This window comes from Bufo bufo, chromosome 2, assembly GCF_905171765.1.
Source record: "Bufo bufo chromosome 2, aBufBuf1.1, whole genome shotgun sequence".
Classification (NCBI taxonomy): domain Eukaryota; kingdom Metazoa; phylum Chordata; class Amphibia; order Anura; family Bufonidae; genus Bufo; species Bufo bufo.
The window spans coordinates 508,138,821-508,156,385 of NC_053390.1; the positions used below are offsets into that span (position 1 = coordinate 508,138,821).

Consider the following 17,565-nt stretch of genomic DNA (forward strand, 5'->3'; position numbering starts at 1 on the left):
GAGTGTAATGGTGGGAGACATGGAGGACTTGCCGCCGGGGCCTGAGCTGGCAGACCTCAATGTCTCCAGTGATAATTTTGGTACCGCGCAACACCGGGATCCAACCTTATCCTGAGCCTGGGAAAATGTACTAATAATAGATGGTGAACCACAACAACCAGGGGCAGAGTCGGTGTTCCCCCATTTGGTGGTTCAGGATATGTTGTATCGGGTAAATCAGCTGCGAGGTGAATCCGTTGAACAGTTGGTGGTGCCTCAGGCTTATCGCAAACTCGTGTTAGAGTTAGCCCACCAGCATGTTCTCGGGGGTCATCTGGGAATGCAGAAAACACAGGACCAGATACTACAACGGTTTTACTGGCCCAGTGTGTTTAAAGAGGTGGACGAATTCTGTAAGTCTTGCCCGACCTGCCAGGCAACTAGCCCCCAGCACCTTTTCCGCAGTCCCTTGGTACCCCTCCCGATCATCGAGGTACCGTTTGTGCGAATCACTATGGACCTGGTAGGTCCTGTACCGAAGTCTGCTAGGGGACACCAACACATTTTGGTTGTCCTTGATTACGCTACTCGGTACCCGGAGGCAGTGCCACTGCGATATACATCGGCGAAACTTATAGCTAAAGAGCTAAGAGATGTTCTCCCGAGTGGGGCTACCTAAAGAGGTCCTGACTGACCAGGGGACCCCTTTTATGTCCAACGTCATGAGGGAACTCCTCAAGTTGCTGCGTATTAAACAGTTACTGTCACGGCGGACATGCACAGTATAACAGATAACACACCAACCAGGCTCTGGACGAGAGACAGGGGAAGGGTCACCTCCTAGTTTATCCCTGACCTCTTTCCCTGCACTGCTCAGCCCACAGACAGACCTTGAAGGTAGGTTTGCTGTGTCCTCCAGCCTGTACTGACAGAACCCTGAACTCCCTGAGATGGTGAAGTGGGGAGAAAGGAGCAGCCTGCTCGCCCAGAACCTGGATGGGATAGATGACATAAACAACCAAACAAGAAATGACACTTATCTTCTGAGAGCAGGAACTGACAGCCAACCTTCCCTCCAAACTTCCCAGACCAAAATGAACAGTATAATCCGCTCAGAGCACTTAGCTGGAGACCATTTAAACTAATGACTCCACCCAGTGCACCTGATGTGAGGCGATCCAGCACGGCATCAAAACAAAAACTAAACTCGTGCTGCAATCCTGGCTGACCTCCGCACATCGTCAGAGTGGGGCATGACAGTACCCCCCCTTCTACGGGTGACCTCCGGACAACCTGGACCAACCTTATCCGGATGGGACCTATGAAAGGCCCTCACCAGTCGGCTGGCGTTGACATCTGACGCCGGAACCCACATCCTCTCCTCAGGACCGTATCCCCTCCAGTGCACCAGGTACTGGAGGGAACCCCGCAGAACTCTCGAGTCGAGAATCCTGGAGATCTCGAACTCCAAGTTTCCCTCGACTAGAAGGAGGAGGCAATGGCGATGGTACCACCGGTTTAACATATTTTTTTAGTAAAGACTTGTGGAAGACATCATGGATCCTCCAAGTCTGCGGCAGATCCAGTCGAAACGCCACAGGATTGATCACCGCAGAAATTTTATACAGACCAACAAATCTTGGACCCAGTTTCCAAGATGGCACTCTCAACTTGATATTCCTAGTGGACAACCACACCAGATCACCCACACACCAGTCACACGTCTCCTGTCAGCCATTCGTTTATACCTCTCACCCATCCTCTCCAAATTCCCTTGAATCCTCCGCCAGATAGAGGATAAGGCAGAAGAGAATCTCTCCTCCTCTGGCATCCCGGAGGAACCAGACCCAGAAAAGGTACCAAACTGAGGATGGAAACCATATGCGCCAAAAAATGGCGACTTACCCGTGGACTCCTGCCTACGGTTATTCAATGCAAATTCTGCTAAGGACAAGAATAAGGACCAGTCCTCCTGATTCTCATCCACAAAGCACCTCAAGTAGGTCTCCAGGTTTTGATTGGTACGCTCCGTCTGACCATTCGACTGTGGATGAAAAGCCGACGAGAAAGAAAGTTGAATGCCAAGTCGAGTGCAGAACGCCCTCCAAAACCTGGAGACAAACTGCGTGCCCCTATCAGAGATCACATCCGAAGGAATACCGTGCAATTTCACAATATTATCCACAAAAATCTGTGCAAGAGTCTTAGCGTTAGGCAGACTTGTTAGTGGTATAAAGTGAGCCATTTTACTGAAACGATCGACTACCACCAAAATCACTGTTCTCCCGGAGGAACTCGGTAGGTCCGTAATAAAGTCCATGGACAAATGCGTCCAAGGACGAGATGGAATAGACAATGGAAGAAGTGAACCAGGCGGTCGAGTATGAGTAACCTTAGACCGAGCGCAGGTTTCACAAGCTGTCCCGTAATTCTCAATACTCTTACGCAACCCTGGCCACCAGAACCTCCAGGACACCAGATCACAGGTGGACTTACCACCAGGATGTCCAGCGAGAACAGTATCGTGATGTTCCTTGAATCTAGGCCCTCAGGAACAAACAACCTCCCTGGGGGACACGAACCAGGAGCCCCCTCCTGAGCTCCCAAAACCTCCATCTCCAATTCAGGGTACAGAGCGGAGACCACCACTCCATCCGCCAAAATCGGCGCTGGATCTTCTGAATCACCTCCCCCAGGGAAGCTGCGAGACAAGGCATCTGCCTTGACGTTCTTGACCCCTGGGCGAAAGGTAACCACGAAATTGAACCTGGTAAAAAACAATTACCATCTGGCCTGTCTAGGGTTCCAACGCTTGGCAGATTGCAGGTAAGCCAAATTCTTATGGTCTGTATACACAGTAACCGGGTGAGAAGCCCCCTCTAACCAGTGACGCCATTCTTCAAAGGCCAACTTGATCGCCAACAACTCCCTATCTCCAGCATCATAATTCCTCTCGGCGACCGAGAGCTTCCTGGAGAAGAAGGCACACGGGACCCACTTGCCAGGAGAAGGACCCTGCGAAAGCACCGTCCCAACCCCCACCTCTGATGCATCAACCTCGACCACGAATGGCTGAGATACATCCGGCTGCACCAGATGGCTGCAATGCCTCATCCGACCAGACAGAGACATCAGCGCCCTTCTTGGTCATATCAGTAAGAGGTTTGACTAGCGTGGAATAATTCGAAATACATTTTCTATAATAATTCGTAAACCCCAAAAATCGCATCAAAGCTTTCTGATTCTCCGGTCGGTCCCACTCCAGAACCGCCCGGACCTTTTCGGGGTCCATACGAAAACCAGAATCAGAAAGCATGTATCCCAAAAATGGAAGCTCTTGCACCGCAAACAAACATTTCTCCAATTTGGCGTATAACTTATTCTCCTGAAGGATCGTCAAAACCTGTCTCACATGATCCTGATGGGTCTTCAGATCAGGAGAATAAATTAAAATGTCATCTAGGTAGACTACCACGAACCTCCCCACCAAATGATGAAAAATATCATTGACGAATCGCTGAAATACCGCTGGCGCATTCGTCAACCCAAAAGGCATTACCAGGTTCTCAAAATTACCCTTGTGCGTATTGAAGGCCGTTTTCTACTCACCCCCCTCCTTGATCCTGATCAGATTGTATGCTCCTCTCAAATCCAACTTGGAGAACACCTTGGCTCCAACAACCTGATCAAAAAGATCAGAGATCAAAGGCAGGGGATATGGATCCCGGACTGTAATACGGTTCAGCTCCCGGAAATCCAAACACGGTCTCAGTGATCCATCTTTCTTCTTCACGAAGAACAAACCTACAGCCACTGGAGACTTAGATGGTCTAATATGACCCTTTGCCAAACTTTCGCATGACCTCTCTCTCGGGTTGAGAGAGGTTGTAGAGCAGAGACTTAGGCAACTTAGCCCCCGGAATGAGATTCACAGGACAATCATAGTCACGATGAGGGGGCAATTTCTGAGCCCCACCCTCTGAAAAAACGTCCGAAAAATTAGAGAGATACCGAGGCAAGGCCGTAACGGACACTTCAGAAATAGATGAGACAAGACAATTATCCGAACAAAACTTGCTCCAACCAATGATTTGTCTCGCTTGCCAGTCTATAATTGGGTTATGTCTAGACAACCATGGCAACCCCAAAACTATTGGAGCTGGCAAATCCTTCATGACGAAACAGGAAATAATCTCAGCATGTGAATCACCCACCCTTAAATGAATACCATGAACAACGTGAGTAAGGCTCCCTTGAGAAAGAGGGGAAGAATCAATAGCAAAAACACGAATCTCGTTCTCTAACGTGCAAATACTTAGTCCCAAACCCTCAAGAAACAGAAAGTCAATTAAATTAACCCCAGCACCACAATCAAGAAAAACATCAACAAACACATTTCTAGACTCTAGCGCCACCATAGCTGAAAGGAGAAAACGGGAACTGCAGGGAACTTGCATACCAGTCTGCTCCACCACACCATTCATACTACCAAGTGTGAGGGGAGTTTTTTTTTCTTTTTCTTTTTTCTTTATCACTTCCCCCTGTGGTTCAAAATACGGACAAGAAAAAACAAAATGACCCCTCTTCCCACAATAGAAACATAAATTGTGCACTTTTCGAAAGTCTCTACTATATAAATGGAAAGATATCTGACCTAACTGCATAGGTTCCTCCCCTACCCCAGAGTAACAAGCAATATCACCCTGGGCAGCTGGTGAAACAAAACCACACGCGGGAGGAATCCCCTGCACAGAGGGACCCTTACACCTCTCTCTGATACGTCTATCCAAACGTATCGCCAAAGACATTGCGTTTTCCAAAGTATCTGGGTATTCATGAAAAGCCAGAGCATCTTTCAACCTTTCAGATAACCCCTGACAAAACTGGCTACGTAACGCGGGGTCATTTCACCCCGACTCAGTAGCCCACCTCCTAAACTCTGTGCAGTAAACCTCAGCAGTATGTTTACCCTGTAGTAAGTTACGTAATTTGGACTCTGCCATCGAAACTCGATCTGGATCATCGTAAATCAATCCCAGGGCTTTAAAAAATTCCTCCACCGACCGGAGAGCCAGAGAACCGGGCGGCAGGGAAAAAGCCCAGGATTGCGCGTCCCCTTTCAGCAAAGACATGATGATACCCACCCTCTGATCCTCATTACCTGATGAAAATGGGCAAAATCGAAAGTACAAATTACATGACTCTTTGAAATGGAAAAAATCATCAGTACCCCCTGCAAATTTCTCAGGAAGAGCGACTTTAGGCTCCCCAACAATTTGACCTGTACCTGAAGCCAACACCCTCTGACACTGTGTGACCGTACTATGCAGATCCGCAACCTCCAGGGACAAACCCTGCATGCGGTCAACCAGTGCATCAATTGACGCCATCACATAAACGCTGAGCAATGGCAGTCACAGTAAGGCGGATTATAATGTCACGGCGGACGTGCACAGTATAACAGATAACACACCAACCAGGCTCTGGACGAGAGACAGGGGAAGGGTCACCTCCTAGTTTATCCCTGACCTCTTTCCCTGCACTGCTCAGCCCACAGACAGACCTTGAAGGTAGGTTTGCTGTGTCCTCCAGCCTGTACTGACAGAACCCTGAACTCCCTGAGATGGTGAAGTGGGGAAAAAGGAGCAGCCTGCTCGCACAGAACCTGGATGGGATAGATGACATAAACAACCAAACAAGAAATGACACTTATCTTCTGAGAGCAGGAACTGACAGCCAACCTTCCCTCCAAACTTCCCAGACCAAAATGAACAGTATAATCCGCTCAGAGCACTTAGCTGGAGACTATTTAAACTAATGACTCCACCCAGTACACCTGATGCGAGGCGGATCCAGCACGGCATCAAAACAAAAACTAAACTCATGCTGCAATCCTGGCTGACCTCCGCACATCGTCAGAGTGGGGCATGACAGTTACGGACGTCCGTGTACCATCCAAAGACGGACTGGTTGAAAGGTTTAACAAAACTCAAAAAACTATGTTAAAAAGGGTGGTGACCAAAGATGGAAAGGATTGGGACCTTCTGCCGTATCTCATGTTCGCAGTGTGAGAGGTGCCCCAGGCCTCTACTGGGTTCTCGCCCTTCGAATTGCTATATGGCAGACATCCTCGTGGCTTGTTGGACATAGCCAAAGAGGCGTGGGAACAACAACCCACTCCGCATAAAAGCGTCCTTGAATATGTTACCAAGATGCAACAGCGGATAAAGACCATTTTGCCTCTTGTCAGGGAACATATGGAGGCCGCTCAGCGAGCCCAGAGTCGGATCTATACTCGGCAGGCTCGGGTCCGGAACTTTAACCCGGGTGATCAGGTTGTGGTTCTGGTGCCGACCATGGGCAGTACGTTCCTAACCAGGTGGCAGGGGTCCTACGAGGTGCGGGAAAAAATTGGAGATGTAAATTACAAGTTACACCAGCCGGGGAGGTGAAAGCCGGAGCAGATTTACCATGTTAATTTACTATAACTTTGGAAGGATAGGGAAACCTGAACGGAAGACAGCCCGCGGGCTGGCTTTCTTGGACAAGAGATAGCGGCTCCTATATCTGTTGCAAGGGAAGCGGTTGCCACAATAAAAATTGCTGACAGCCTCTCCAGGCTCAGGAAACCAGGGAGTTTGTTAGTCAGAACACGGATGTGTTCCCAGACCTCCCTGGACGCACTTCCGTAATCCAACATGACATTGTCACTGAGCCTCAGGCAAAAATCCGGTTAAAGCCATACCGAGTACCCGAGGCTCGGCGAAAAGCCATCTCAGAGTAAGTGCAGCTCATGTTGCGGCTGGACGTCATTGAGGAGTCTAAAAGTTAGTGGGCCAGTCCTATAGTCTTACCTCCCAAGCCAGACGGGAAGTTACGATTTTGTAACGATTTTCGGAAATTAAACGAAATATCAAAGTTTGATGCATATCCAATGCCTCAGGTAGATGAACTAATTGAGAAATTAGGCCAAGCCAGGTATTTTTCTGTTTTGGACCTCACCAAAGGGTATTGGCAGGTACCCTTGACAAAGGCTGCCGAAGAGAAAACTGCCTTCATTACACTAGAGGGGCTGTACCAGTATAAGGTATTACCCTTTGGCCTGCATGGCGCCCCCGCCACTTTCCAACATCTAATGGATATCGTACGTCGTCCACATCGGCGGTACACCTCGGCTTACCTGGACGATATTATCATTCACAGTATTGACTGGGAAAGTCACCTGCCCAAAGTACAGGCCGTAGTGGACTCCCTTCGAAAGGCGGGACTAACAGCTAACCCAAAGAAATGTGCGATAGGATTAGAGGAGACTAAATACCTTTGGTATGTCATTGGGCACAGAGTCATTAAACCCCAAGTAAGCAAAATAGAGGTGATACGGAATTGTCCCCGACCTGTCACCTCTAGGCAAGTAAAGTCGTCCCTGGGAATGGTGGGCTATTACATGAGGTTTTGTCTCCCATTCCCCATTAAAGGGACGAAAGTCAGTGATAGTCCGCTGGAATGACCAGGCGGAAGAGGCTTTCTCCACTTTGAAGTCGGCCCTGTGTGGGTCCCCGGTTTTGGTGACACCCGACTTCAAGAGGGAATTTGTGGTACAGACTGATGCCTCCGAAGTAGGCTTCGGTGCAGTACTGTCTCAGGAAGTCAACAGGCAGGAGCATCCCGTTGTCTTCCTCAGCCGTAAGCTCACTCCAGCGGAGACCCGGTACAGTATAGTGGAGAGAGAGTGCCTGGCCATCAAGTGGGCACTCGAGTCTCTCTGCTATTATCTGTTGGGGAGGAAATTCCGTCTGGTGACCGATCACTCCCCTCTCAAGTGGATAAGCCAGGCCAAAAAGAGGAATGCTCGGGTCACCAGGTGGTTCTTGTCTCTGTGAACTTTAAGTTCACAGTAGAACACAGGGCAGGCCGGTTACAGGGAAACGCGGATGCCCTGTCCCGAGTACACTGTCTCGTGTGTTTACCCCCTCAGGGTTGAACAAAGGGAGGAGGTATGTAGGAAGGCGCAGGGGTCCGTCATTGAGGGAAGGTACATGTCACCGAGGTTCCTGGCCTCGGTGAGATAAGAACCGGAAATTTTGTGTGTCAGCAGCAGCTAGTGCTCGCTGACACTGTTTTACTTAGAGTAGCTGTAAAGCTAATCCGGGCCAGTTCTTATTGGGAGCAGCCAAAGAGCAGGGTGGGTGGCTGTTCCCCCACGTCCAGGCCAGGTTTTGGGCTGGGGTTTAAAAGCCCAGCCAGCAGCTCAGCTGGGTGTGGAATGATCCTCCAGGTGATAGTGGAGCTCTGTGTTTTGGGAGCTGAGGATTTCTGTCATACTGCAAGGCTGAGAGATGCATGAGAGCTGCCAGCTGGAAGCCAGGTGCCCTAAAGCCTGCTGTGGACTGCCAGGTGACGTTTTTTTTTTTTGTTCTGTGGACTTTTGCTGTGTGAATTAACACGAGGATTCCTGCAGTGTGAATTAACACCAGGGCCCTGCCAAGTATTGTGTTTCTTTTCTGCCTTTTTGTGTGAATAAACACTGACTTTTGCTTTTCAACCGTGGTTTTGCCTCTGTATTGCGTCCGCTTACCCTGCCTACCAGAGCAAATCCCTACAGTCTGCATATATATATATATAGATAGCAGTCACTGATAGCTTTACACAGGGGAGGTGTTATCAGTGATTGTGCCACGGACGTTCCCGCATGTACTGTAATTTATTGTCCAGACGTGGAAACACACCAGGATCACGTTAGACAGGTGTTACAGATCCTAAAGGACAATAAATTGTACGCAAAATTAGAGAAGTGTGTTTTTGCTGTACACGAGGTGCAGTTTTTGGGCTACCTGCTGTCATCTTCAGGTTTTCGAATGAATCTAGAGAAAGTCTGTGCTATATTGGACTGGGATCGACCCAAAAATCTTAAGGCTCTTATGCGGTTTTTGGGGTTCACCAACTATTACTGAAAATGTATTCAGAATTATTTGACAATAGTAAAACCCTTAAATGACATGACTAAGAAAGGGTCAGATGTCTCAGTGTGGTCTGATTCGGCGTTGTGAGCCTTTTCTGCGATTAAGGAATGCTTCTCTTCTGCCCCTATATTGGTGCAGCAGGAAGTATCACAACCTTTCATTGTGGAAGTGGACGCGTCCGAGGTGAGGGTAGGAGCAGTTTTATCGCAGGGTCCGTCACCTGGTAAATCGCGTCCATGTGCCTTTTTCTCTAAAAAATTATCTTCCGCAGAGAGAAATTATGATGTGGGTAACAGAGAGTTACTGGCCATTAAGTTGGCTTTTGAGGAATGGCATCATAGGTTGGAAAGGGCGATTCATCCGATCATTGTGTTCACTGATCACAAAAACCTGGCTTACCTGGAGTCAGCTAAACGACTGAACCCAAGACAAGCCAGATGGTCTTTGTTTTTCACCAGATTCAATTTCATTGTCACCTATTGTCCTAGGGGTTAAGAACATCAAGGCAGATACCTTGTCACATAGTTTTCCTGGAGATGGTGATTTTGAAAATCCAAGTCCTATACTGTCGGAAGGGGTGGTGATATCCACTCTTTACCCTGACCTAGAGGTGAAGGTGTTAGAGACCCAGGGAGACACACTGGATTCTTGTCCCTCTGGGAAACTGTGCCATCGGAATTGCATCACAAGGTGATTGAGGAACATCACTGTACGGTTCTTACAGGACACCCTGGGAGTAGATCCACTGCCGACCTCATCTCTCGTAGAATCTGATGGCCGGGGTTGTGTAAGTGTGTGGAGGACTATGTGTCAGTCAGGCTGTAGTACTTGTGCACGTGCTAAGATGACACATACTCTGCCTTCCGGATCTCTACTTCCGTTGCCCATCCCGTCCAGACTATGGACTCACTTATCCATGGATTTTATCACTGATCTACCTAATTCTTCAGGAAAGGCAGTTATTCTGGTGGTAGTTGATCGCTTTAGTAAAATGGTGCACTTTATAGCGTTGCTGGGCCTACCTAATGCTAAAACACTTGCACAAGTGTTTGTTGACAACATTGTGAAACTCCATGGCATTCCCTCTGATGTGGTCCCGGATTGTGGGACTGAGTTTGTTTCCAGACTCTGGAAGGTGTTCTGTACTCGACTGGGGGTAAAACTGTCCTTTTCTTCTGCTTTTCATCCTCAGTCAAACAAACAGACGGAACGCACTAATCAAAGTCTGAAGACTTACTTGAGAGGTTTTGTCTCCGAGAACCAGGAGGAGTGGTCTTCGTTTTTGTCTTTGGCAGAGTTTGCCATAAACAATCGTAGACAGGAGTCCACTGGTAAGTTGCAGTTTTTTGGGGCATATGGGTTTTACCCGCAGTTTGGCACATTTTCTGGTTCTGATACTTCTGATATTCCTGAGGAGGAAAGTTTTTCGTCATCATTGTCATCTATATGGCGGAAAATTCGAAATAACTTGATGAATATGGGCAACAAGTATAAACGTGTGGCTGACAGGAAACGTATGAATGGTCCGGATCTAAGAATGGGTGATTCTGTATGGCTGTCCACAAGAAACAAAGTTGAAGGTACCTTCTTGGAAGTTGGGTCCAAGATTTATTGGTCCATATAAGATCACTGCCATTATTAATCCTGTAGCTTTTCGTCTTGAACTTCCTCAGGCCCTGAAAATTCATAATGTGTTTCATAAATCTTTGTTGAAGAGATATGTTGAACCTCTAGAGCAGTCTTCCTTGCCACCCACTCCTGTCATGGTGGACAACAGTTTGGAATTTCAGATCGCCAAGATAATTGACTCTCGAGTTCTCCGTAAATCTCTTCAGTATCTTGTTCACTGAAAGGGTTATGGACCAGAGGAAAGGATGTGGGTACAGGCATCTGACGTGAATGCCAGTCATTTAGTGAAAGCTTTTCACAGGTCTCACCCGGATAAGGTCGGTCCTGGGTGCCCAAAGGTCACCCGTAGAAGGGGGAGTACTTTCACGGACGTTCCCTCGACAGATGGCAGGAGATCGGCGAGACTGGCAACATGTGGTTTGATCTGACAGGTTTTCCCTGTGGATCAATAGGCATCTGTGTTGCTTCTGGTAATGGCCACACCCCTTGCCTCAGGTGTTGCTAATGTGGTCATTTAACCTTCCTTATTTATTGTTGCTTCTCCGACAATGCTGTGCGGTTTATAGCTTCAGTTTCAGTTGTGGATAGCTGGTGTGTGGATCTCAGCGGAGTTCCTTCATAGCCCCATTGAAGTTAAATCTTTCCTTTCCCTTTTTGTATTCTGTTTGGGTTCTGTGTGTTGCATTTCCCTATTGTTTGTATTAGGCCTGAAGGAGACTCCTGTTCGTCCTTCTCTTTGGAGGAACAGGTAGTCTTGTCCCTGCCATTAGTACCACGGTCCTATAGGGCTAGATAGGACTCTAGGTATTCCTGCATATGAACACACCTACCTCTGGGGTCTGTTCATACTGGTAGTCAGTCAGGATTTTGGTTAGGGTTTTATTAGGTGTCCATCTTCCTTCCCTAGTTCTCAGGCCTGATTCCCTGTTCCTTACTTCCCTCTTATGCTCGGTGTGGTGTTCCCCTCCCACACCAAAGCATGACAGATTGATAGCATTCTATGTGTAGGTGTATATAATTATTTTGGCCCAGATTGGCATTTCTGGTGCTAATGTAACCACCACTTCACTCTACTGGTGCCTTAACTATATGTTACTTCAAAATTTTTTAAAGCAAAAGGTGAAAAAAAAAATATCTTTACTGCATTTCATAATATCCACACACAGACAACTGTAAAAAATAAACTTTATTTTTTTATTGCTTCTCTTTCTCCTGACTGTCAAGGTCACAGGTTGTGGTTATAAATTCACAGCTGTAATTGTGCTGCAGGGCAGATTTGATTTTTACACAGTCGACGATATTCATTTTATTTTATAATAAAAAGAATACACAGGAAAACACTATAAAATAGTTGCAATTAACCTCATTACATTTGTGCAAAATACAACAAACAAGGAGTGAGGTATTTCTGAAATTCAGGCATCAATTGTACCAATCTCTTGGGAGTTAGTGACCTGGGGTGCATCTTGTATTGAAGATGTGGAGGCTTTACCTAGATAAAAAAATAAGGTGGTTAGAGGTCAGTTTTATATCTTTTCAACAATTATCATTGCATTCTAATGCATTCTAAATGGCAAAGGATCCGCTCAGAATGCATCAGTTCAGTCTCTATTCTGCTTTGGAGACGGATACCAAAAGCGGATCCGTCCTGGCACACAATGTAAGTCAATGGGACGGATCTGTTTTCACTGACACAATCTGGCACAATAAAAAACGTATCCGTCCTCCATTGACTTTCTATGGTGTTCAAGACGGATCCGTCTTGGCTATGGTAAAGATAATACAAACGGATCCGTTATGAACGGATGCAAACGGTTGTATTATCTGAACGGATCCGTCCATGAAAGTAGCCTTAAAAGGATATGTCCTTTTGTTAACTCAAAAATATTATGCAAAGCAGGACCTGCAGTTGATGCTTACCTGCTATTAACTCAGGGCTGGTGCTTGGCTGATTCTACAGCTCCAATTACAGTAGAGCTGTCATCTGTGACTACACTTTAGCTGCACGGTCTACAAGAAGTGTGAGGTAGGTTGAGACACCCCCCAATCTCATCATTAGCTCAAAGCTGCAGCTTTCTCCACTCTCCTTAAAGCTCTGTCTCCTCAAACTGACTGTTATGTAAGGTATAAACACATGTAGACAAAAATCTGTTGTGGTAATGTGAGTGACATAGGTGCACAGATTTAGGGCTCTTTCACACTTGCGTTGTTGTGTTCCGGCATAGAGTTCCGTCGCCGGGGCTCTATGCCGGAAGAATCCTGATCAGGATTATCCCCATGCATTCTAAATGGAGATAAATCCGATCAGGATGCATCAGGATGTCTTCAGTTCCGGAACGGGACGCTTTTTGGCCGGAGAAAATACCGCAGCATGCTGTGCTTTTTGCTCCGGTCAAAAATCCTGAACACTTGCCGCAAGGCCGGATCCGGAATTAATGCCCATTGAAAGGCATTAATCCGGATCCGGCCTTAAGCTAAACGTCGTTTCGGCGCATTACCGGATCCGACGTTTAGCTTTTTCTGAATGGTTACCATGGCTGCCAGGACGCTAAAGTCCTGGTTGCCATGGTAAAGTGTAGTGGGGAGCGGGGGAGCAGTATACTTACCGTCCGTGCGGCTCCCGGGGCGCTTCAGAGTGACGTCAGGGCGCCCCACGTGCATGGATGACGTGTCGCATGGATCACATCATCCATGCGCATGGGGCGCTCTGACGTCATTCTGGAGCGCCCCGGGAGCCGCACGGACGGTAAGTATACTGCTCCCCCGCTCCCCACTACTACTATGGCAACCAGGACTTTAATAGCGTCCTGGGTGCCATAGTAACACTGAACGCATTTTGAAGACGGATCCGTCTTCAAATGCTTTCAGTTCACTTGCGGTGTTACGGATCCGGCGGGCACTTCCGGCAAATGGAGTGCACGACGGATCCGGACAACGCAAGTGTGAAAGAGGCCTAAGCCACAGCTGTAATAACTGCAGTGTAACTGTAACGAGAAGTGGACCTGTGTGTCTATCATTTGACTAGAACAATTTTTTATCTACTAAAAAGAAACTAAAATAAATTTTAAAAATGATATATTATTGGGGTCATTCATTAACAGACTTTGTTGCACGCCATTTTTTTTAAAGTGGTGAGAATACAGGGAGTGGAAAATGTCTTACATCTATGCCAGCAAGGGAGCGGTTATAAATTTAAGTCTCTTGCACTGCCTGTTGGAGGACGCCCCAAACTTATGTAGAGGCCAGTGCCTCTACATAACTATGGCGCTTCCTCCAGCAGTACAGAGGTACCGGTGAGGACAATCTCCCCCTTTATTTCTATATCTAACACGTATAACTACACCAGAATTGCAGGATGAAAATGAGTCAAGTAGTTGTATATATCCCAAAATGGTACCAACAAAAATTATTGGTCCTCACACAAAATCCAAGCTCACAAATAGGTCCATCTAGAAATTTTTTTTAATGTCAAGGGTCTTTGGATGTGGCAACATATTTTTTTATAAAAGTATTTCTATTGTATAAAAGTATTAAAATCACCATATAAATCAAGCGAACATGTCATTTATACCACATAAATACAATTAAAAAAATTGCAGCATAGCACTTATTAATTTATTCCACAACCCCCCACCCTGCCCCAAGTTAAGAATTTGAAAAAAGGATGCTATACAGGGCATTTTGGTGATTCTAGGGGAGAACCATCTCTGAAATTTGAAGGAGTATGCCTCCAGTTTTTTCTGCTGGATTTGTATAGAATCTGAATAAAAATGTACCTTGTGCCTTTGTATGAAATCAGTGGCATAAGTAGGAACAGTAGAGCTCCACAGAAGTCTATGGGTGCCCTCATAGGTGATACAGGGCATTAATACAGCCATCTGTAGAAAGGTTATCTTGACAGATGGCTGTACATATGTTCCATGACAGTTTTTTGTGCAGAAGGATTGCAAATTTTAATAGCCTTTGCACAGCAGTGTAGGCATTTAAAAAAAAAGTAGGGAAGTGCTCTTTATGCAATTTTCTACTACATAAAGGTACATGTAGGTAAGTATTAAACTTTGCCACATCATACCCAGTAAATTAACTTAACACTTTGCTATTCTAACACCCCCAGTAATAAAAGATCACAAAGATGTTTGTACACACTATACTGTGCAAATATTATCAAGAAGATCTGTAAAAGATAAAGAAGCCACATAGGATGATCATCACAAGACCATGAGATCCCGGTTCAAGTTTATTCTGTAATAATGTGACAACAGGGCCAAGGGCACACTGAGTGAGGTAGCATCGTGCAAGAACCAACCCTCAGATATGCAGTAACAGAAGTTCTGCAAAAATGTCTTCAGCTTGTTAACTTACATATTCAGTTATCAAATATCCCAGACCCAATCAACATTTACACCATACAGCAAGTTCTGGAATGTATTGTATAACACTGACATAATGCTGTCAGTGTTATCCAATACATTCCAGAACTGTAAGGCTGAGTTCACACGGGCGTTGCGGGAAAAGGTGCGGGTGCGTTGGGGGAACAAGCACGATTTTTCTGCGCGAGTGCAAAACATTGTAATGCGTTTTGCACGCGCGTGAGAAAAATCGGCATGTTTGGTACCCAAACCCAAACTTCTTCACAGAAGTTCGGGCTTGGGATCGAAAAACGAAAAAATAATTTAACTCCCCTTAATCCACTTGCTCGCGCAGCCCGGCATCTCTTCTGTCTTCATCTTAGCTGTGTGCAGGAAAAGGACCTGTGGTGACATCACTCCGGTCATCACATGGTCCGTCACATGATCTTTTACCATGGTGATGGATCATGTGATGACCGGAGTGAAGTCACCACAGGTCCTTTTCCTGCACACAGCTAAGATGAAGACAGAAGAAATGCCAGGCTGTGCGAGCAAGTGGATTAAGGTGAGTTAAATTTTTTATTTTTATTTTTTAACCCCTCCAGCGCTATTGTACTATGCATTCTGTATTCAGAATGCTATTATTTTCCCTTATACCCATGTTATAAGGGAAAATAATAATGATCGGGTCTCCATCCCGATCGTCTCCTAGCAACCGTGCGTGAAAATCGCACCGCATCCGCACTTGCTTGCGGATGCTTGCAATTTTCACTCAGCCCCATTCACTTCTATGGGGCCTGCATTGCGTGGAAAACGCACAATATAGAGCATGCTGCGATTTTTACGCAACGCATAAGTGATGCGTGAAAATCACAGCTCATGTGCACAGCCCCATAGAAATGAATGGGTCAGGATTCAGTGCGGGTGCAATGCGTTCACCTCCTGCATTCACACGGGCGAGTATTCCGCGCGGATGCGATGCGTGAGTTGAACGCATTGCACCCGCACTGAATCCTGACCCATTCATTTCTATGGGGCTGTGCACACGATCGGTGGTTTTCACTCATCACTTGTGCGTTGCGTGAAAATTGCAGCATGCTCCTCTTTGTGCGTTTTTCACGTAACACAGGCCCCATAGAAAAGAAGTGCGGATATGGTGCGATTTTCACGCACGGTTGCTAGGTGACGATCGGGATGGGGACCTGATCATTATTATTTCCCCTTATAACATGGTTATAAGGGAAAATAATAGCATTCTGAATACAGAATGCATAGTAAAATAGGGCTGGAGGGGTTAAAAAAAAATAAAAAAATAATTTAACTCTTCTGTCTTCACCTGTGAGCAATAGGACCTTTGATGACGTCACTACGCTCACTACCATAGTGATGGATCATGTGACGTACCATGTGATGAGCGTAGTGACGTCATCAAAGGTCCTATTCCTCACAGAACAAGACAGAAGAGATTCCGGCTGCGCGAACAAGTGGATTAAGGTGAGAAATTATTTTTTTTAAAAATGTAACCCCTCCAGGCCTATTGTACTATGCATTCTGTCTACAGAATGCTATTATTTTCCCTTATAACCATGTTATAAGGGGAAATAATACAATCTACACTACAACTAACCCAAACCTGAACTTCTGTAAAGAAGATATATGATCTGGATAGCCTGCATCCCAGGGGTCTCAATATTGAGTTCAGGTGAGAGACCTAGGATCTGTGGCTGGCCCCCGGTCCCTTGGCATGTTTGCGCTTTGTCTTTCTCATTTTTGTATATTGGTGCTTGATAACCGTGAAAGATTTATCTGCAATTATGAAAAAGATCTATTTTGAAACTAAAATATTTTTTCTCTGCTTTTTAGGATTTTATATTTTCACTAAATTGGATGTGGATCCTAGAACCAGACCCTTTGGAAGCTATGCGACCCGAGGTGGACATCAGCGTTCTTGTATTAATGCGTTACTCCAGATATGTCATTATATTTCAATAAGATAAGGCTGTTGGTATAATTGAGGGATCATCCCTCTACGACTGCTATTTTTTTGGCAATTGTGCTTGTAATGGCGCTTTGGTCAGGTGTCCCGCCCATTTGGACGGGACCCCTGTCCATTTGCTGACATATGTAGGAGATTCCTGCAGCGGTCGGAGATATGATTGTTCCGTGTGGACAACAGTTAAATAGACAACCTGTACGTAACCTTTAGGTATCTTTCCCTTATGTAAAATGGCGCTCTCATGTCGACCCAGGCAGAGCGCTTGCGCTTGACCTTTACACTGTGATGCATCGGATGATGTCAGTGTGGTCATGCGCAATGAGGACCTGGAGACGCACAAAGAACGCCATGGTATATGCGGGCCCCATCGCTTCCTACGGTTTGACTTCTGTGATCCACTTTCATCATACTATCACTTATATAATTGTGATTTTAGCTTAGATGAAGTATCGCATACATTTTAATACACTTTGTAGGGATGGCATCCCTTAGTCATGAATTGTATACCACTGCTCACTTTATGCACATGCACTTTATTTGTATTGCTATGCATCGTATGTTTGCAATTGTAATTGATTGTAACCACACCCTTATGGGTTGGACACTTTGTAAATGCCTTTATAATGCTCTCACTTTCACTGTTATCATGCTT

General features: G+C 46.1%; 1 protein-coding gene across 2 annotated transcripts in view; it reads right to left on the minus strand.

Annotated features, from left to right (window-relative positions):
* Positions 1 to 11,735: 11,735 nt before the first annotated feature.
* Positions 11,736 to 17,565, minus strand: part of MFSD12 (major facilitator superfamily domain containing 12) — a 121,494-nt gene continuing 115,664 nt past the window's right edge. For both annotated transcript variants that reach the window (XM_040417862.1, XM_040417861.1), the window contains one exon: positions 11,736 to 12,060. In XM_040417862.1, the coding sequence (XP_040273796.1) occupies positions 12,057 to 12,060 (4 nt within the window). In that variant the 3' untranslated portion in view covers positions 11,736 to 12,056. The remainder of the gene's footprint in view (positions 12,061 to 17,565) is intronic.